General features: G+C 36.8%; 1 protein-coding gene across 2 annotated transcripts in view; it reads right to left on the bottom strand.

Annotated features, from left to right (window-relative positions):
• The window catches only part of ZFAND3 (zinc finger AN1-type containing 3), a 324,760-nt gene that overhangs the window by 53,465 nt on the left and 248,847 nt on the right, over positions 1-22,448 (bottom strand). For both annotated transcript variants that reach the window (XM_030315419.1, XM_030315418.1), the window contains one exon: positions 3,407-3,472. In XM_030315419.1, coding sequence (XP_030171279.1) covers positions 3,407-3,472 — 66 coding nt within the window. The remainder of the gene's footprint in view (positions 1-3,406; positions 3,473-22,448) is intronic.

Raw genomic sequence — 22,448 nt, 5'->3', positions numbered from 1 at the left:
CTCCCTATACTTCACAGCCTTTTATATTGTATGCCCTTCTTCAGGGACCACCGACTTAAAGAACCACTTTATTCTAGACTAAGTTACGTATTCTTTTTCTAATTTCACGTCATTATTACGCTAGAGGATGCTTTAGGACCAAATCTGTATGGATAGATTAGCTGGGAAGAGTTGGTATAGTCAGAAGGTCTCACTCTACAGCTCCTAAGAAATAACATGTGGCTGTAAGATAATCTTTTACTGATCATCTATGCCTGAAGCCTGTGTTCTGAGAGACCGTTAGGAGAGCTACTATTACGGTACCCACTGTGGCAGAAGCACTACAGGGCATGTGTTAGAGGCATGAGTCCTATTCTTGAAGAACTTAGACATAAAGAATACAAGACACTGCAGCAACATAACAATAAGTAATTGGTGGTGATTCATAGGAAAAATGCCCAGAATCCCCATGATGAGCAACCTGCTGATTTCAGAACAGCAAGATGGAAACAAAGACAGTCAACCTGTGATTCCCAAAGCAAATCATTTAATTTACCTCTGAAAATCAGGAAGTTCTGCCCTCTAGAGTCAAGCCATTGTGTAAGGCTGAAGTCATCCACCTAGCTCAAGGAGCCTAAGGGGGCACACATAGGTTTCTTGAAAAGAAGTGCAGCAGGCTGAACCTGATGGCCTTTAATGTCCAAGCTAAGAAATCTCAACTTTCTTTCAGACTTTTTGGAGACGACTTGCATGTTGCATTAATGTCCTTCCAAGCCAGAAATTCTCAATCTCTTTTTAGTTAAGAGGTATGTGTTCCCCCAAAATGAGGCCTGGAAATGTATGACTGAGAGCTCAATGCCTCCCATATCATTTCATTTGTGGAGACCTAAAAATATTACCCTCCTCAGTTCCTAACATAGTACTGACATACAACAACATAATGTGAACAGAATGTGATCAACATAAAATCAATTAATGAAAGTAGATATGGCAATACATTCTGGTAAATTATAATCTACTCCTTTCTGCCTAAACTACCTATTAATGTAATATCAATACCATGTGTATACAGTTGGCAATCATATACATATAATCTTTAGTGACAGCACCTACCCTTATTGAAGACCTATTATGTGAGCTTTATGCATAGTATTTCTCACATCAAACCTACGAGACAGATTCATTATCCATTTTACAGATGAAGAACAAATTTTGAGAGGTTAACTTATTTACTCAGAATCACATTTTGTAAATGGTCAGGCTAGGATCTGACACCTGATTTGCTTCTAGAACTCACACTTTTATTATTATTTTTTTAAGTAGCCTTCACACCCTGATCTCATGACCCTGAGTTCAAGACCCGAGTTGAGATCAAGATTCAGACACTTAATTGACTCACCCAGGCACCCTGTAGAACTTGCATTTTCAAACTACTTCACAAAATGCTATGTTTCAAAATCTTGTGTTTCTCTATCTCCATGATTCATCAATGATATGCTTTTCCACAGTCTGGCTGGGAGTATAAGTAATTACAATAAAATGCAATACCCAGTGACGTTATATTGCAGAAAACAACAATGGCTTTAGCATCTCAAAGATCTGTGTTCAACAAAGTGGCAGTAAACAGGGGGAGGTGGGTGGGGCAATGAGCGAAAACAGGTGGTGGGAATTAAAGAGTACACCTAGCATGGTGGGCACTGAGTGATGTACACATTTGTTGAGTCACTATATTGTAAATCTGAAACTAAAATAATACTGTATGTCAACTATACTGGAATTAAATTTTAAAACTTAATAAAAAAAAAAGATCCATGTTCAAGTCCTGACTCTTACTAGTAATATTACCACCCCAGGAATATACTTAACTTTCTGAGTGCCCATTTATGTCATCTATAAAGGAGGAGTAATTATCTTGCAGAACTGTTCTGAAGATGAAATGAGTATGTATGTAAAGCATATTGAATGGTACCTGGTAATGTAGTAAGCATGCAATAAACACTGTTACTATGTTTGGATATATGAAAGCAGAACAGAGGAAACAGATATGCCTATAAATGAAGCACACAAGTACATGATATTCAGGAAGAGTTCCTGCTAGTTTCAGTGTCTAAGCTGAGCATGAGCCTCCTTTCTAAGTCTCTGAGGATGACTCAAGGTACTTGAGGCCCATTCCCTGACTACCTCAACATGTTAGTAGTGCCAATGGTAAAGTCTGCCCTGAGATCAAAGACTGAAAGGAAAGAAGAAAGACTAAAGTGTAGTGTGCATGTGAAGTGCTGAGATGAAAGGGCTCTGAGTGTTTCCAAGCTTCCGGCTGAAGTGGGTAGGAAGCTGGCTCTCTGACTTCTTACTGGCTGGTCGGGATGGCCTGTCTTACCCCATGACACAGCTCACTTCTATCTTAACCACGAACTACTGAGGGGAGCTTGGGTGCTGGGCACAGAAAGGATGAGAGCATGCCAGGACTATCTCACACCTTGCCTCAATACTAGTATAGGAGAGTAAATTTAAGTTCCTCAGAGTTCAATGCCTGGATCTTACTCTAAAACTGTGCAAGGACAGGCCTATTTCAGGTTTAACATCAAAACTATGAGCATTCAAAGGGACTGAGGTTTCAGTTTAACTTTGTACACAGAAATAGTTTGTGCTATTTCTACTGGGGAAAAAGACTTTGTGACCTTTAGAAAAACAATATAATTACTTTGACTCCTCAAAATATAATCTTTAAGTTATTTTAAATAGTAGGCAGCATTATTAGAAAAGGCAAATATTGTTTAAAGTAAATGAAGCTACAGACTAAGGGAGCAATGGACATTACGACTGCTCTTTAGAAAGTTGTAAGATTCATGACTTCATGTCTAATAAAAATGTCACAGATGCACAAAGATGTTTTTGGGATTCAATGCATCTAAAAAGAATGACTTCAGCATACCTCTGGCTTTAAGACAAATGGAAAAAAATTTTCTAAAACTATTAGGATACTACAATTATCAAGTTAAAACGTTATCTGTACCACAACTTCTTTCACCTTCCACCTCCATTATCTAAACAATGTTTTTTTTTTTTTCAGTAGGTCCAAGACACACAAATTAGACACATGCCAGAAACTAGGCAATTACTTGTATTTTCTGTATGTTTCATGTCTTAATAGTATTCTTCAGATATTAGGAAGTAGGTAAATTTTCATGTCCACCCTTCTTGGTTCTAGCTGCCAGCATTAACTCATTCTGACCTCTAAGAGCACCACTGTGACCCCCTGTTCACTCCACTGCCACTCCCAGAACTTAGCACATAATAAATACATCACCTTCACAACTGATGTAAGAAATTAGAGAATGCCCTGGCAAAGACACCATGTTTAAACCAGTAACTAATTTCTGTGAAGAATCCAGATAAGAATGAATCCAGATAAGAATGATGTACGTACCTGTACCACAGGATCTTTTGGTTGGTGTGATTAACGAGACATGAGCTGTGTCTGTGCATGGCCCACCTAGAAACAGAAAGGCAGGCACATCAGTCAGGACATATCTTCTACATGCCCAAAGTTGCTATCCTGGATAAAGAGAAACCTAAAAAGGCAGGGATCAACCTGCAAATATGCATGAAGAGGGGCAGTAGGAAAGATGGTGGTGGTAGCGGAAGGCTAATTTCTAAGGACCTAATTTTAGCTCAGCAATTTAGACTACAGGTCCACAGTCTTTCTAAATTACAACATGCTTTTCATAAAAAATTATTGAGTTCCATAATGTTCAGAAGTTAAGGATATAATTTTAACTAGAATTCTGATGCAGGTGAGAGAAAATTACCCAAAAGTTTGGGAAGATGAGTTTTTTCACAAAGCAATAAGCGGGAGCACTCCCTCTTAAATTGAACTCGGCAGTCACCCTACCTTTAAATTTATTGTATTTAATAAATGGGCAATAAATTGCCCATAGCCTTACTTAAAGAGGGAGAACACCCAAAGGAACAAAACACTGCTTTACAGAAGAAATAAGGATCATTTTAATATATAAAGAGAGCATTACTGAACAAGGAAGAATATCTAGTTCAATTATAAGACTATGATAGAGAGAGGGGCTTTTATGGAATCTTGTGAGCCCAGAGACCTAGTAGATAGACATAATTCAAGAGTATGCAAGAGATATAGTCAGTTTATATACTGGGTGAAGGCTTGAAAAGCAGTAATTTCATTCTGCACAATCAGGACCATCAACAAATTCTTAAGTTGATATTGATATATATACCCCAACACTCCCATATTGGAGACCACACCCTACCTTCTGAAAAAGGAAGTTACTGTATAAACATGAATACTAGTGGTTCTTGACATACCCTAGGAAGGGCAGTGGTGGTGATCATAAAGGAGTAAAACAGGCAAATGTTACACTATTCTGAAAAGGTTCCTCAGGTGATGATGACTAGCAAAGGGATACATGGTTTCTTGGCACAGCTGTAAGCCAATAATGACAAGACTTCCTATCACTGAAGTTACCCACTGAAAAGGAAGGAAAGGTGAAAGAGCTCTGAGCCCTATCCTAGAGTTCATGCCACCAACATCCATAGGTTTAGGGACCTGGAGATCCCACGTAAGAAGTTCATCATTAGTTCCACCCTTTCCTACCTCAACGCCATAAGAGCAGCAAACCTTAGCGGGTGTAAGACGACACAGAGGGGAAACAGAAGGGAGGAAAAACCAAGCAGGTGTATTGTTAATGTCAAACAGGTCTTAGTAAGTCCTACTATTTGTCACCACATGGGTTAGTCTCATGCTCAAGGAGTTTATACTTTTGTTAGGAAGACAAAATTTGTGTAAAGAAAAAACAATACATGACAGCAAAAAAGAGCTGAATGGGAAATGATCAAGTACCAAACACTATGGAACAAATAATAAATGCTAAATGTAATCAGGAAGAATGTTATCTATCACTGGCCAGCATCACCTGGAAATACATCTCAAGAATTTGAAAATGAAGGACTGAAAATTAGAAAGGCCAAAAAAGCAAGACATTTCAATTAAAATTTTTTCTACAAACATCACAAACTAGAGAAAGCTCAACATGCTAAAATTCCAGAGTCCAAATGGGCAACTGTGACATGACAAATAGGCAACATGAAGAGAAAACGGGCTGCCGGAAAACGGATACAGATCCCACATCCATAAGAACCCTCTTGACACTGGCTTCTATAGTTCCATAAATAAGTTAGCTTTTTCCTCCACGTGAGGTTTTTGATTTTAGTTTTGTTTTTTGTTGTTGTTAATCGAAGCATTTTGATTTCTGGGAAATGATAGGCTGTTACAGAAGACTCCATTTAAAGTCCTACAGCTACTCCCTACTTGCTCAGTAATCCTGGGTAAGTTTAATAAAAAACATGGACATCATAAATTGCCCATAAGCCACAGTGTTGATGAGATCATCTGTACAAAAAGACTTCATAAACTATAAAGCTTTATATTATGTATCATCACTTTCTCTTCCACCAGATTTTATGCTCCCAAGAGCCAAGACCTACTTTGTCATCTACTCTTGGGTCATGACAATGTCAGCAGTGGGCAATTAATAGTGTTTATTAAGTGACCACTGCAAGCTGCTTGATGAAATCGGGAGAGTGCATTTTTTTTAAATTTTTTTTAACGTTTTTATTTATTTTTGAGACAGAGAGAGACAGAACATGAAGGGGGGAGGGGCAGAGAGAGAAGGAGACACAGAATCAGAAGCAGGCTCCAGGCTCTGAGCCATCAGCCCAGAGCCCGACGTGGGGCTCAAACTCACGGACCGCAAGATCGTGACCTGAGCTGGAGTCGGACGCTTAACCGACTGCGCCACCAGGCGCCCCGGGAGAGTGCATTTTTTAAAAGCTTTTTTTAAATTGAGGTATTAGATAAAGAAAATACTAGAATGAAGCACGTAAATCTTAAATAGACACAGTGAAGGGTTTTAACATATATATATATAGTTGTTATATATATAGTTGTTATGCAAATATATATATATAAATGCATATAAATATATATATATATATTTGCATAACAACTATCAGATAAATATACTAGAACATTTTCAGAATCCAGAAAGTTCAAAGGAGCATTTTCAAGATACAGATTCCCAGACCCAGACTCTGGAAATTTTGATGCAAAAGGTTCGGGTGGGCACAGGAAGCAATTTTAGTGCACATTTTAAAACCAGCTGAACACAATGTAAATATTAACAACCCAGTCAGTTCTAATCTCTGATAACATTTTCTTTAACTCCCAGCTCAATATCTGGCCAAGATCACAGAGTACCCACAGCATCGCAAGCTGCACAGAGCACAAGAGTCAATAACAACCTAACTAATGGAGTACTTTTTTAAAAGGATACAACATAATTCATCCAGTAAAATTATGAGAGAAGGGAGAAATTGGTCACATCAAGACCCCTAAAGAAATTTAGCTGGGACTCATGACTTAACACTCCCATGTTTACAAATGTAATCTTTACCTCAATCTGTAGATTGAGAGCTGATCCTTTTTAAAATTCCTAATGAATGAATTTCTGTAGGCTTTGGCAAATACGCAAATAACTTTAAGGCTACCTAGCATATCTCAACATGCATCATCATGAAAGTGTTCTCCAGAGAGCTTGTTAAACTAACAACCCAATCCAATGTATTCACTACATTATAGTAAACTACAAATAGAACCATAGTTGAGCCAAAACAAATTGACAGCATGAGTAACTGGCAGTGATAATATATCCCAGCTTTGATAATTGGACAATATTATAAACAGAAAGCTTGGAATTAAGTTTGGTCTGGCAGACTATAACCTATGAAACTCTTTAAAATCCAAAACAGATGCATATGAGCACCACACGTATATTCTACACTAATTGTGCTGTCATACAAAATTCCTTTACTCTCACATAAAAGGAAGAGTCACAGGAGATATTATCTACCTTTACACAATTACAGATCTTCCTCAACTTACGATGGGGTTACGTCCCAAAAACCCATCATAAATTGAAAATCCTAAGTTGGAAATGCATTTAATACACCTAACCTACTGAATATTCTAGTTAGCCTAGCTTGTTTCTTAAATGTGCTCAGAACACCTACATTAACCTACAGCTGGGCAAAATCATCTAACACAGAGCCTATTTTATACTAAAATATTAAATACCCTGTCTAATTTATTGAATAGCGTACTGAAGGTGAAAACCAGAATGGTTGTATGGGTACAAAATGGGTCTAAGTGTATTGGTTGTGGACCCCTGTGATGGTGAGGCTGGGGGCTGTGCTCATTGTAGCTGCCCAGCATCACGAAAGGGTACTGTAGCATGTATTATTAGCCGAGGAAAAGATCAAAATTCAAAATTCGAGTATGGTTTCTATTGAATGCCTAGGGCTTTTGCGCTATCGTAAAGTCTAAAAATCATCCCAAGCTGAACCATGTTAGGTCAGGGACCACATGTAATTCCAAATCAACTCTGTTAAAATGAATACAGAAAATTAAGGACCACTCAAGGGGAATCTTTTCAAGTTTTTGTCCACAACAATAAAAATATAACATGGGTGCCATGTGGTTATAGCAAACAAAACAATTTTGAGAGCTGATGGTGAGGGTCAAAGTCAGGGCACTTGTTCATCAAATAATGGAGTTGGCTTTTCTTTACTGGGCTTTCTAATGCCTGAGGGAAAGGCAGCATATGGTCAAGTCATTGTAAATCCTGCTCTTATTTTTGGCCCTACCTCCTCTCCTTTCCAAGCAGCAGGGTAGACAGAGCTAATAACTGAAAAGCAAGGTGAGGAAGCCTCTTCACGACTGGGTTCTATAAGTGAATATAACGTGTGTGTATGTGCATGTGTGTTATGTGTTGAGTGGGATCATGGTTAGGAAATGAAATGTATTTCAAAGCACAGCATGATTCACACCATTACTGTCTAGTCTACAGTAGTGGCAATTGAGTTCAGAAAAATAAGTTTTGGGTTTTTGAATATGAAAAAAAACAAACACCATAGTTAAAGTTCCTTGTTTAATAACAGGCTCTCTGCGAATTCTGAACCAGATGATATCAAGATTAACCAACCTAAACTAACTTTTAGACAGTCACTGAGAGTACTTTTTTGCTTTCTTTTGCTAAGACATATTAAATATCTGTTTTTTCAAATCTCTTCACTATCTGCTGATATTTCATAACAGACTATAATTTTGCATTTGATATTACATCCAGAGGACTTTTTACTAAGTTTCAATAATTTAGAGTCTGGAACTTCAAGTAAATAATGTTTGTGGTAGCTTGTGGTTTGTGGCCACAAGTCTGAACACACTATTTTGTCTTCTAGGGGATGTTTCTATTCTTGTGTTAAAGGTGTCCTACATAATGTAGCACTATGGATTGCATTTGCAATTTCACATGAGAGGCATGAAATAAAATTCTTCGGCTATATTCCCAACAAGAGATCTTTATACTGTTTCTAATAAGGTAGTGGATTTTCTTAGAGAAGCAGTACTAACTTCAGTCCTGTACAGTTGAAGGGTCAAATCTGCATACTAACTTCACTGTAACTTGCAAAACCAGAAGGACTGAATGAAGGTATCCCATTAATTATCAACATTCAAATTTCAAACTGAAGTAGAACTCTTAAATTTTCTGTCAGATTCCTATAGAGTTACTGAGTATGTCAAAAAAACCTCTGAGCTACCTATGTAGTAGTCAATCTCAGACTGGTTGAAGTCTGTGACTCAAGGAGGAAGCAGAGAACACAGGCTTAGAGGCAGCTGTGTTTAGGATTGCAATCATCTTAGGCACTCTAAATCTAAGGCTGAATAAATACAGAAAAATAGTATTTCTCCTTAACCCCAAAAATAGAGATGAACAATCTACCCAGAAAGGTTTTGTTAAAACAGCTGTGATGACTGGTTATTTTTGGCTTCTGGATCCACTAGCCCTCATTGGCTGCAGGTATACCATGTGTTAAAGCACATCAATTAGGAAAAATGGACTGTCAAGGAGTCAGTCAGCTAAAAATTGCCAGAAGCCCAATAATGAAACAAATATTCTACTATCAGCTCTTCATGGTAACTGCAAAACATTAATACACAAAAATAGCCATTCCTTTTGCAAATTTATAACACTTCAATATTCTTGCTTAATTAACATGACATTTACATAACAGTATCTAATTAATTTCCAACTAAAGGCACTATGGGCTAATTAGAAATGCATCATCCTTTTTTAACCAGCTTGTCAATTCCACTCTATCATAATCTGCACACTGTTTACCTTGCAGCATCTCACTTTCCTAGGCTCAGTGTTCAAAAGGTGATCTCTGACAACAGATTCAAGAGCTACAATTCTCCTCACTCTCAAGAGATTTATAGTATCTTATCAAGAGTTTTTTGATGAGACAACTCAAAGAAAAAAAAAAGCAAAAAACAAAAAGCCTATGCAACAGAGATAGTGAAATAAACTCTACATTGTCTCCTTATGTGGCTATATTAAGAATGTAAAACTATCTTTTAAAAATATTCAAAGAATCTAGATTTCTTTTGCAATAAGATATTCCTTCTCTAAAAAGCCTTCAATACACACACAGACACTTAAAACAGTAAATGGTAAGAAATGAGCAGTAAGAAATGAATATCAAGGACAGATCAGAATGCATAAGAAAATAAGTCATCTCCCCTTCAGAAAAAAGTCAACCTCACCCTAAACCTGCAAATCATGAATTGTTTTAATCAGAAAGAACACACCTAATCTATCTACATAATTGAGTTTGAAAAGCACCATCGATTAAAAACAAGGATACATAAAGATATAATGAACGGAAATCTAAGTATACAGAAAATCTTCAGCACAGATAATAGCCCTCCCATTTCTCCAAATGAAACTTTCAAATTAAACCATTTACAAAGCTTGTTACAGAATCTAAGTGTTAATCTCTCAGTCAGAAGTTCTAATCCTAACTTACTGCATGATCTCTCACACCATTTAGATCTAAATTAGGGATTCATGAGAAGGGGATTTTCAAAGTGGGTCACAAGTTGCAATTGGTAGATATCTATTCTGCTTATAAAGGGCTTCTCAACAAAATTTCATTACCATTCTACCCCTGCTCCCCTAAATAAGTATCATGCTGGGCAGCTCTGCAAATGTTAGTGTATGTTTGTGTGTGAGTATGCTTATTAGCCTATTTGTCCAATAGAAATAAAATTAAAAATCCTCCCATACCACCTTCCCCAGAGAACAGCACTACAAGCAAAATGAAATCAGTATGCTTTCATTCACCTAGTACTGATGGACTCTTACAGGAGTTAAAGTGGACATCCCTGCTGGGGCCAGGGAATGTGTTTTGGAAGAAATACTCTCATGACCCAGCAATGGCCTTAAATGGAATGAGCCTCAAGGGCAAGGGTAAAGTCTGACTCATTTTAGTAATCTAGCACGTTAGTTTTTCAAAAATGTATTTTCCACTGCTAAATGAAAATGACCCAGGCCAAAAGCAGTTACTGAACATACATAACTATTCAGAAGGGAAATGGAACAATTTTAAAAATAGTTGATTTTCACTATATTTACATGTTGATATAGCACAACAGTTCTCATTTTAGTCTTGGGAACTTTTTACACTTAAAAATTATTAAGGACACTAAAGAGCTTCTGGTTATATGGGGCATATCTACTGATATGTACCTGATCTGAAATCAAAACCAAAAAAAATTTAAAAACACAGCTTCACTTAAAATTCACAAAATAATTACGTGTCAACATAAAAACATACCGTTTTAGGAAAAGCAATTACACATTTTGAGAAAATTATGAAGAGTTGTCTTAAAGGAAGACATCTGAATTTTCATATCTACGTTCAATTTTAAATGAAGGATATCACGAAAAACCACCCTTCACACAGATACACAGTGGGAAAGGAAGGCCCTTATGGTGCCCTGAGTCGATCTTGGGGACTTTATAGGTCCCTGGGCCACACTTTGAGGAGGACTGGTATAGAACAAAAAAATGAATCTAAAGGTTAATATAATTTCCAATTTCTCCATACTTTCCTCACATGTCAATTGGTTTATTCTGGTCTTGCAGAGACCAACTGGATGCACTAGTAGTAGTAACAGTAAAACACTGAGCTCATTCTCAACAAAATGTTCAATATTTAAGCAAATACAGAAAGGCAAGGGGGTAGCAGAATAAACTCTATGGTCATAATTTCAACCAGGACATTTTGTTTCTGCTACTTATATACTAAGAGTAAAAACGTGTTTCAAGGAATTCAAAAAATTCTGAGCAATTAAATGTTTGATTTCAGTTTTTCAGATGTGATCTCTCAGAACCCCTTATGATCAGAACAGAGCTTCCAATACATTAGGAAACTGACAAACATCCAACATCATATCCAAATGTGATAAAGTCCAATAGCAATTAACATTGAAATTCTAAGATACCACCATCTTAGGGATCAAAACTAGAACCCTTTTGGGGCACCTAGGTGGCTCAGTCGGTTAAGCATCTGACTTCGGCTCAGGTCATGATCTTGCGGTCTGGGAGTCCAAGCCTGGCTGTCAACTGTGCTGACAGCTCAGAGTCTGGAGCCCAGTTCAGACTCTGTGTCTCCCTCTCTCTCTCTGACCCTCCCCAGCTTGCACTCTCTGTCTCAAAAATAAACAAACATGGAAACACACACACACACACACACACACACACACACACACACACCCCAAAAACTAGAACCCTTTTTTGAGAGGTCCAAATATCACCTAGCTAAAAGTTCTATTTTTAGATACTTCTTTCTCTGTGATAAAACTTATTTAATATGGATATGAAATCAGGAGCTGTCACTTCTTCAATTTAGGCTTCAGTTCTAACTCTTTACAGGCATAACTAACGCCCAACACAGATTTCTGTATTTGCATTTTACCATCAACATGAGCATGAATCTCATAACATTAATGGAGAAACCACTCAGCAATTATAAGAGCTTTTATTTTTGACATCATAGTTCAGCTACCAAAGATGCTCTCCTAAATCTTGGCCTACGTCAGCAACTGAAAGGCTGCAATGCCCTCCTCAGAAAGAAGTTACTTGCGCATGTTCTTTGTAAGACACTTTAGATAAAATGGAAAAAGACATTATTTAGGCCACAGATACGCCCTGTGGACATTTAAAAAGAATTCTGAATGCAGGTGCCTTCTTCCTTGGCCTTTGGTGAACCTCTCCTATAGGTAGCTGCACACTGCTGTCAATGTGTTCACAGTGACACTGGTTGTAAGGTACCTGCGTCCAACCTCTTTGTTCTACAGAAGCAAACGCTAGCAGGTCTTACCAATGGGACCTCTCTTTGCAAAAACAGAGCCACAATTTGAATTATGTAGAGAAGTGTTTATACTGATATTTTGAAATTTAAAAACTTCCTCGCAAAGATGGCATCCTGTTTCTATTACACCAAAAAATTGTCCTTTTGATAGATCAAAAAGTGAAATGGTTTATGAAATTACAGACCACGTGAATATAAAACATAAAGTATATATGTAGTCACTTTTTGGCACTGGCAGCTTTGAATTTTAAGAGAGAAGTTCACAAACACAATTAAAATATAAAGTTAAAATAACCACTTTTAACACATCCAAATAGATAGCCCTATTAGAATACGATTTTTTCAGCCAAACGCTTCTGTCATAATAAAACTTAGATTTAGTTTCAAATTGACACTGTCACCCATTACTTGTATCAACGCAAAATAAAAATATGACAATTGCAAAGGGCTAAAGCTGTGTGAAATGTAATTGTTCACTGTGACCTTTACTTTCACAGCAAAGTACAGAATACTTCACTTAATAAGAACATAAAACAAAAATCTGCATTTGCAAAGAGGGGGGCAGTGATAATGTTGCTTCAAAACCTAGTCTGAATATCAGTAACTGTATAATCTCATAGGTGCCTGAGGAAATCTTTATGGGAAATAAACCTTTCAGATTTGTAGACTTCTTAAGGGAGCCTGAAAAATGAGTATTTAAAATCTGCTAGTTTCCTGTATGGCAAAGGGGAATCCTAAAGGGGGAAATTGAAGTGATAAAAGAAATACTTATAAGCAAAAACTGTTACTTCACAAGCAAGTGGCTATTTGCATAGTTTAAAAAAAAAAAAAAAGACAGTCTTCCATTATTCCAAATCTCTGGTGGATAAAAGAAATTAACTGTCACTACAACAAGGCAACCAAATTTCAAAATTTGGTAGGAAAACTGCCTTTTCGAGGTGCTTCATCTTGGGGTTACTGAATGGCACAGTCACAGAAAATAATAAAAGAACATTAAATAGCTGTTTCAAATCACGTTCAGGCAATAACACACTTCTCTTTAATGTGCCAAAACACATGAGTTTTCCAAAAGTTAAGAATTAGAAAACTTTTCTAAGTATTTAAATTAGTAAGCATTTACTAAGTACTGCCTTGCCAAGCACTATGCTGGGTGCTCTGGGGAAAAGCAAAGCAACATATAATAAAGTCTTCACTAATTCTGGACTTACCCTCTAAGTTGGTACAAGGAGATGACATTATTTTGTCAAAAAGATAACCAAAACAATATGCGATTAGATGTTACAGGTAGGAAGTGGAGGAATTCCTTGGAGGAAGCAATTAGTGTTGATAAAATTGTTTTGAGATGGCTTCCACGAGCACGAATAAAAATGGTTAAGACAAGTGCCAGGGCATCTTCTGAGGACACCAAGGGTCTAGCATGGTTCAGAGCTGAACATCACTGCTGAAATGGGTAGCCTGGTCAGATACAATCAATGAGCGTCCAGATTACAGTGGAGGATGCCGGATACAGAATTAAGAATCTAAATGACCAGATGATGATAAGCCAACTAAAGAATTTCCTTTCTTGTTTAACATGATATCAATGGGAAGTTCTTGTGACAAACTTAAGGACTAGGACAAGAGTAGAAGATATGGCTATAATGCTGTAAAAACACAATGGTGGCAGTGACAACTTTCCAGACCTTTAACATCTCTCCATTAACTAGAAGATCATAAACAAAGAAATCAGGTAATATAACCAATATCAGTGAAATTAAGAATAAGACTTAGTTTGTGTACTTGGTATAATATATACTCTAAAGCTAATAAATGAGTGGTGCCTGGGTGGCTCAGTCAGTTAAGTATCCGACTTTGGCTCAGGTCATGATCTCAAGGTTCATGAGTTCAAGCCTTGCTTTGGGCTCACTGCTGTCAGCACAGAGCCCGCTTCGGATCCTCTATCCCCCTCCCCTCTCTCTTCCCCTCCCCGGCCTCAAAATTAAACAAACATTTAAAAAATATTAAAAAGTAAAGTTAATAAATGAAAGTTATGCATTCCAAGAAATTTAGAAGAATAGATGAAATGGATGTTTTTAATATCAAAATTGACTTTAAATAAGGTAGAAAATATGAAAAGTCCAATATCAGATATCAGGCCAATCAGCTTTATGAATAAGTTTTTCCAGCTTTCAAAGAATAGACACGTTACATAATGTGAGAACATAATACAAAAACCTGCTTAGAGCACAGGAAAAGATGAATAGCTTTCTATGAGATTAATGTAACTGATGCCAGAACTAGACAGGAATAGCATGCCCACAATAATATAAATACACATATACATAAAATTAACTCACTTGTTAAAAAGGTGTAAAATTTAAAATAAAATTAGCATTTTGAACGCAGCAGTATACTGAAAGAACTAGTAGAGTTTAATTCAGGGAATGCAAAGATAGTTTAATGCTGGAAATCCATTAAATTAAGAGATTACATATTAAAAGAGAAATCCATTTGATCATCTCCAAAGATGCCCCCACCAAAGGTATTTTATAAAATTCAACACTCCTCTCTAAATTAAAAATAAAAAGTGAGCAAGCTATAAATAAAAGAATTTCCTTCAACTGATAAATAATAGCTACAAAAACAAAAAACCCACCACAAATACTAAACCGTGAAATGCTACTAGAAGTAGTCCTATTAGAGTTAGAAATGAGAAAAAGAAAAATATATAAAGCTGGAAGGGAGAAAATCTTGTAATAAATGTTTAAGATTTACAAGAAGAAATGATAGGTGTTTACTCAAAAATATATAAGATTTGAATAAATGAAGACAAACAATATTCCTATGAGAAGGCCCAATAGTGTATTAAAATGTCAATTATTTCCAAATAAATCTACGTATTCCATATAATCCTAATCAGAATCACACTGTAATTGTTCATACAGCTTGACAAACTGACTATAAATTCATCAAGAAAATACAAAAGAATAGCTAATATAATTTAGAAAAAAAAAATAAACTAAAGGGGACTAGCTCTACCAGACATCATTACATACCACAAAGATATATTCCAGTTTTAGGAATATACAAGTAGACAACTGGAATAAAATAAAAGAGCCTAAAAACAGATCTATGTTTATATAATATTAATGGAATTACAAACCAGGCCTATTTAATAAATGGTTTTGAGATCACTGGTTCTCCATTCAGAAAAATTATAAAGGTAAATCCTTATACTCCTATCATATACAAAATGAATTCCAGATGGATTCAAGAGCTAAATATAGAAAAAGATAAATTATAAAAGTATTAAAATACATTAAAAAATATTTTTATAACCCTGTAGCAAAGAAAGCCTTCTAAGAAAGACACAACCCTAGAAGACAAAAGACCAACAGACTTAACTTTAAAAAACCTGTAAATTTTCAACTAAAATTTCAGACACCCAAATCAAAATTAAAAGCCAAGTGACATACTAGAAGAAAACATTTGCAAGATACGTAACAAAGACTTATGAGTTCCTACAAATCAGTAAGGAAAAGAGTTAATAAAAAAAATAAATAAGCAAAGAATAGAGATAGGCAAATCACTGGAGGCATGAACAGTTAACAAATGTGCAGCAGTGCTCAATCTCAGTATCAGGAGATGTCAGGGGAATGCAAATTAAAATGAGCTATTCTTTTGCCTACTGTCTCCTCCCCCGAGAACACCTAACAATGGTAAAAGTACGGGAAACACTCTCAAATACCATTCTTAGGGGTATATTTGATAATGTCATTTTGGAAATTAATTTGGGCCATGTATATCAAAAGTTAAAATATATATATATATACATATTCTGATTCCTTAGTTCCTCCTTCACGTATTCATCATGGAAAAATGACACATGCACCATTAGTCATGTACAAAAATGTCTACTTCACATGGCTTATAGAGAAATGTTAGAAAGTCTCAAAAAAAGAGAAGATAATAAAAATATGAAATACTATGCAACAGCTTAAAAAGAAGTAGGCAGATCTTTATGTATTGATCTGACAAGATCTCTAAAATATACTGTTAAATGGAAGAACAAGTTATAAACAATAAATGGAATATGCACTCATTTGAATAAAAATGAAGAAAATTGGGGAACCTGGGTGGCTCAGTAGGTTGAGCGTCCAACTCTTGATTTCAGCTCAGGTCATGATCTCAGGGTCCTGGGTTTGAACGTTGGGCTCTGTGCTGAGTATAGAGCCTGTTTAAGATATTCTCTCTCTCTCTCTCTCCTTCTCTCTCTGCCCCCTCCCTCCCTCCTTCCCTTTCCCTTTCTCCCTCCATCTGCTCCTCTCCCCTAACTGCATGTTCTCTCTCTTAAAAAAAAAAAAAAAAAAAGGTTTTTAAAAATGAAGAAAATCTTTATGTATGCCAAAATACATATAACTTGAAAAAGAATGTATAACCCAAAATGAATAAACAATGGTTATTTCTGGAAAAAATGGGAATTTAGCGGGGCTTGGGGGTGGAGATATAAAAGAAGTATTTTCACCTTCTATTCTATATAAACCTGTATGTTTATTGTGTATTGTGTATGTTATTGCTTTACTTGTGTACTTAAAAAATAGGATTTACAAATCTTTTAAGAAAAAAAAAGCCATCAAATGAGTAATTTAAAAATCATTGTTTTGCTTTAATTTGGTCTTTATTTTGACTACTTGTTGAAGGTCACATGATCCTATAAAGTGCCTCAACAAGTTTCAACCCAGATAACATTATGGAATAGAAATAATTTCAGTAAGAAAACACTGCTAAACTGCTCAAGTCCTTCTGCTTTTTGACAGGGATTAATTTAATGATTCCATACATTGATTCCTGGTAAATTACAGCCATTCAATTTGATACATCATATAACTGTACATTATCATACTGTACTGCAAAGTATCAATCTTTTTAGTACATAGCCATAATAAAAGCAGAATGCTTTAGAGAATCAGCTCCAGGATAAATATATGCACTGAAAAAAAAAAATACCTTTAAATTAAAATCAAAAGAGACATTTAAAGTTTGGGCATTCTTCATTATGGGAAAGAATCTTCCACTTTGAGACTATTATATATCAGAAAAGCTCCATCTGTTGTATAATTATCTCTGATAAACGGCCTGATGCTTCGAGCTTCATTAGAGAAAAGGGAAGAGAAAGACACATACAGAAAGAACTGTGAATAAATCTCCCCACCGTATTTCACTTAAAACCAGCCCAGCAGGAAGTCATAAAGTATTTTTTTAATAGGTAATATTTTCTAAATGTTGTACTAGAATAAGCCAGCCTGTTTTGCCCAATATCAATCTGGTTTTCTGAAGTAGGCATAGTCCAAAAAAGGGAAAACTAGTTTCGCTGAAAGATTATTAGAAATTTAATTGGTAAAAACAAACAGTCTAACTACTTGGTGGCTGTGATATTCATTTTTCAGGGGACATTAATTTAACCACAGATAAAGAATGTTCTCAAATTTCTATTTTGGGAATCACTGTCATAATTAAAAGAAAATCCAGCCAGCACTTGGAAATGAAGCTTTAATCATTAACAATCTTCATTAACATTCCAGTTAGTATGGTTCTCACTTTTTCTGTATATTTTCTTTTGGCTATAACAAAAGCATCTCTTGGGTGGATGCAGTAGAGAAGAATATGAAAAATCTGGAGTATTATAGATGAAAAAGGCCCAGAGCTGAGTGCTAGTCCTGTCATGTGACTCAAGGCAAATTAGCATGCAAACCTTTTTCTCAGCTGTAGAATAATAGGAAGAATAGCTGCCCTGCCTACGTTGCACACGGTCAGAAAGATCCCAGGAAAATAATATTTGTTAAAGTGCTCTGCTAAACAGGGGTTAGCAAACTTTTTCTGTAAAGAATCACTGGGTCTTTGCAGCAACTACCCAATTCTGCCATTGTAGTGCAGAAGTAGTCATAGACATAATACATAAATGAATGAGCATGTCATATTCCAATAAAACTTTATCAACACTGAAATTTAAATTTCATATAAGTTTTACATGTCACAAAATATTGTTCTTTTGACTTTTTTCAATCATCTAAAATTACAGGCCACACAGAAACATGTGATAGTCTAGATGTGGCCCATGGGCCATATTTTGCCAATTCCTCTTATAAACAATAGTTTTATATATGTGGTGGCTGCTGTTTATTTCTTAGTATGTGCCTCTACAGAGCTTAGGAAAAGTATTCTGTATGAGGTGGGCACTCTCTAACTGCTGGATTAGAATGTCAGAATATTTGTGGGGCGTCTGGGTGGCTCAGTCGGTTAAGCGTCCGACTTCGGCTCAGGTCATGATCTCATGGTCCGTGGGTTCAAGCCCCGCGTCGGGCTCTGTGCTGACGGCTCAGAGCCTGGAGCCTGTTTCAGATTCTGTGTCTCCCTCTCTCTGTGACCCTCCCCCGTTCATGCTCTGTCTCTCTCTTTCTCAAAAATAATAAACGTTAAAAAAAAAAAAAAAGAATGTCAGAATATTTGAAAACAAGCCCATTTCTTGCCATCACTCTTTCCTAGGTATGGATTTCAACTGTTTGAGTATCAGTTCTCTTCCTCTCTTGCCTTGAAAGAAACAGACCAGCCAAATCTCCTCCAACACCTCTATTTCTATCCAGTATGTAGCGGGCCTGGGAAAAAAAAACCAAAACCCAAAACCTAGGTAGGTACGCACATCAGAAGTCTCCTAAACATGTCTACCTGTGACATGCTCAGGATAACAAGAAAGCTGATTTATAAGACAGAGAAAGAAAAGGACATTTTTTCATCTTTTAAGCCCTATCTGATAAGACCCTGACTTAAGGTGACCAGTCAATATGCCCCTCATTTAAAAATAAAACAACTGGTTCCAGTGTTTTCTATCTACAACCTGACATTATCCTTTCTCCCTTTAAAAGCTGGGTCGAGGGGCGCCTGGGTGGCTCAGCTGGTTGAACATCCAACTCCTGATCTTGGCTCAGGTCATGATCTCACAGTTTGTGAGATTAGGTCCTGCCTACGGCTCTGTGCTGACAGTGTAGAACCTGCTTGGGATTCTCTCTTCCTCTCTCTCTCTCTACCCTTCCCCCTCTCTCTTGCTCCCATTCTCTCTCAAAATAAACATTAAAAAAAAAAAAAGTTGGGTCAAGAAACAGAAGTACAAATCACACTTCATCTCCTCTATGAAAACCCTGGAAATTGGGAAAACAGCGAATAAGTAGCAAAAGCAGAAGAAAGGTTATTTTGTTCTTGTTAAATGTTTATGCAACATTCCTTCCTCTGTAGTTTACATTTGCACGCAATGTCCTTTATACCATAAATCACCACAGAGGCAGGAAGTTATGGTGTGATGCCAGAATCAGGCTACTGTGATCTTGGGTAAGATACTGAACCATCATCCTGTGCTGAACCATCCTGTACTGAACCTCCACACCTGTGAAACAGATATGGTAACAATCTCTACCATACAGGGTAATTATGAAGATAAAGTAGGTTACTGCAGATAAAGTATTTGGAATAGTGCCTGGTACTTGAGGAGTCCAGAGCTAGCTGTTACCACTGTTATAGCATTTAAATACTGTGACAAGTCCTTTGGTCACTCTTTGAGTTTTGTTTACATTGCTTTTTTAAACAAGTTTCTAATGGCTTAAAAGTTCCACAGACTGTTCTGTAGTCACACAACAAAGGGAGAGGAAGAGGTATGTGAGTGTTCAGACAAAAAACACAAACTTTGTCTGGAGCTTTTGGATATCTGTGTTATTTGACATTCAGTCAGGTTTTAAGAAATTCTTCTGGATAAAAATCTGCCCTGCTTCTTTGCTTTACATGCTTGTCAGTAGTTCTTACCCTATCTGCAGTCTTTTTAGAACAGCACTAATGCACCCAGACTCTCACCACATATATTTCATTTCTTGTCCTATATTCATTTCACAGTGGGAAGTAAAAAAGCAGATATAAATAATACCCATTCTCTTGATTATTACAGACAAATAAAAACTTTCCACAAGTCCTGAAGAATACACTACACTTCCAGTTCTACATAGTAACAGTAGACCCACAATTACTGTATAGTTAACAAAGTATGTAGTACTCGGATCTGCAACACAAACCCATTTCCCAGCAACTCCCACACCCCACATCTCTTTACCTCTATATAAGAGAAGCTACGAAGGGCCAACAGATGAAATTCTGGTCCCTTGAGGTTGCTAAAAGATCAACAGAAGTAATCCCCTTCCTCTGCTTCCTCCACCCTGCTTCTACAGTACAGCATAGCTGCAGAAATCTCTAAGGTGCCTATCGATCAGGCTGTCTACTCTCACCTGGGTCTTCACTGCTACTTGGCAACCACCATAATTATCTCATGCTGACTTACAATGCATCTACCTTAACACTTTAACAAACTTCCTTAGTTTCTTCATCCCTATATCCCCCATCCACAAACCAGGCACACATAGTTTTCAATCTCGTTGAGGTAGCAACAACCACCTGAGAAAGCTTTTACAAATAACCTGCTTACTGACCACTGTTCATGCTGCTGCCTCCCTTACACCCCAAATTCTTCTGAACCCATTTGGGAGAATAAGCCAGAATCTCAGGGAGAAGCATATATATTTGAAAAGGTGACCTCCTTGGGGGATAGAGACCTAACCTTACTCATTTCTGTAGCCAGCACTTAACCTAGTACCTCACATATAGTAGGCTCTCAGCAAAGATTGCTAAATGAATATACAAGCCACTGAAAAAGATTATTAAATAGCTTATACTTAGGTAATCAGTCTCAAGACCATCAAATCCAAGTGTCTCTGGTCAGCTGACACTCTCTACAGCATTTTAACAATGATGAGGCAATAAGCTATTGTGGGTGCTTGCAAACACTTGCTTTGGAGCCAAATTAGTGGGCTGGAACATAAACTATATTGAGAAGCAGAAGCTCTGTAACTTTGGACTGAAGTTACTGAACCTCTCTATTCTTTACCTTCCTCGTCTGTAAATACAAGAATAATAAAAGCACCTACCTCATAAGATCCTGTGAAAATTAAATATTACTACACGTAAAGAGCTTAGAAGAGTGCTTAGAATATAGCAGACACTTCATAAATGTGACCTTACATTTTCATTATTTTTTAAGTTTATTTATTTTGAGAGAGTGCACATGTGCAAACAGAGGGGCGGGGCAGAGAGAGGGAGAGAGAGAAACCAGGTCAAGTAGGCTACATGTGGGGCTCAATCCCACGAACTGTAGACCATGAGCCCCATGCAGGGCTCAATTCCACGAACTGTAGACCATGACCTGAGCCCAAATCAAGAGTCTGACGCTTAACTGACTAAGCCATATTTTCACAATTATTATGAAAGACCACATCATAAGTTGAAATTTGTTCCTTGGCTTCTGTGACCTTACCAATTATCATTCTCCTCTTCTCTGACTTCTTCAGTTTCCTACTCTGTCTTGATTTCACTCTCAAGGTTCTATTCTCACTGCTTTTAATTGCTCTCATCTTTGCCAATCTCATTTAACCATTAAGGCTTCAACTATCATCTCCCAAGTGTTTGAAGCTCACTCTGACTTCCCCTTCTCCTGAGCTCCAACTCAAACTGCCCACTTGAACATGAAAGTCATCATCATATCTCAGATTAGCAAACCTCAATTCCTCATATCTGTAAAAACCTGAGAACTACAACAATGAGCTTCTTAAGAGTTAGGAAATGAGATTTGTTTCAGAGAATTTAACTCAAACACAAAATGGTTCAAAACAGTAATGTCATCAGAGAGAATGGATCTGAAGCTAGTAGAACTAGACATCTTTACTCAGATGGAAGGTATTTATTTATCAAAAGAAAAAACATGGCAGTGTACAATGGACCAGAATTGCAAGTTATGGAAACACAGGAAGTGTTGTGTCCTAGGGGCTCCAGAGCTCAGGGTGGGTGTAAGCCCAGGCAGAGAAAGGAGAAAAGGGTATGAAGATGTAATCTTGCATTGAATGCAACACCTTCCCTGTATGTAGTTAGAGTGTACCTCACAATCTGCTGGACTCAATTAAAAATTCACTTCATTTTAATTCCACTTATTGAGGCCATACTTTGCCATTTGCTATATTAAATCCTTGTTTGGTTGGCTTTCCAGAAAGGTCTGCCTCCAGAGAAAATGTTTTAGTCATATGTATAAATTTTTATTTCCAATC

Source organism: Lynx canadensis, chromosome B2 (assembly GCF_007474595.2).
Source record: "Lynx canadensis isolate LIC74 chromosome B2, mLynCan4.pri.v2, whole genome shotgun sequence".
Classification (NCBI taxonomy): domain Eukaryota; kingdom Metazoa; phylum Chordata; class Mammalia; order Carnivora; family Felidae; genus Lynx; species Lynx canadensis.
Note: the sequence above shows the minus strand (reverse complement) of the source record. Positions and strands in the feature narration are given on the sequence as shown.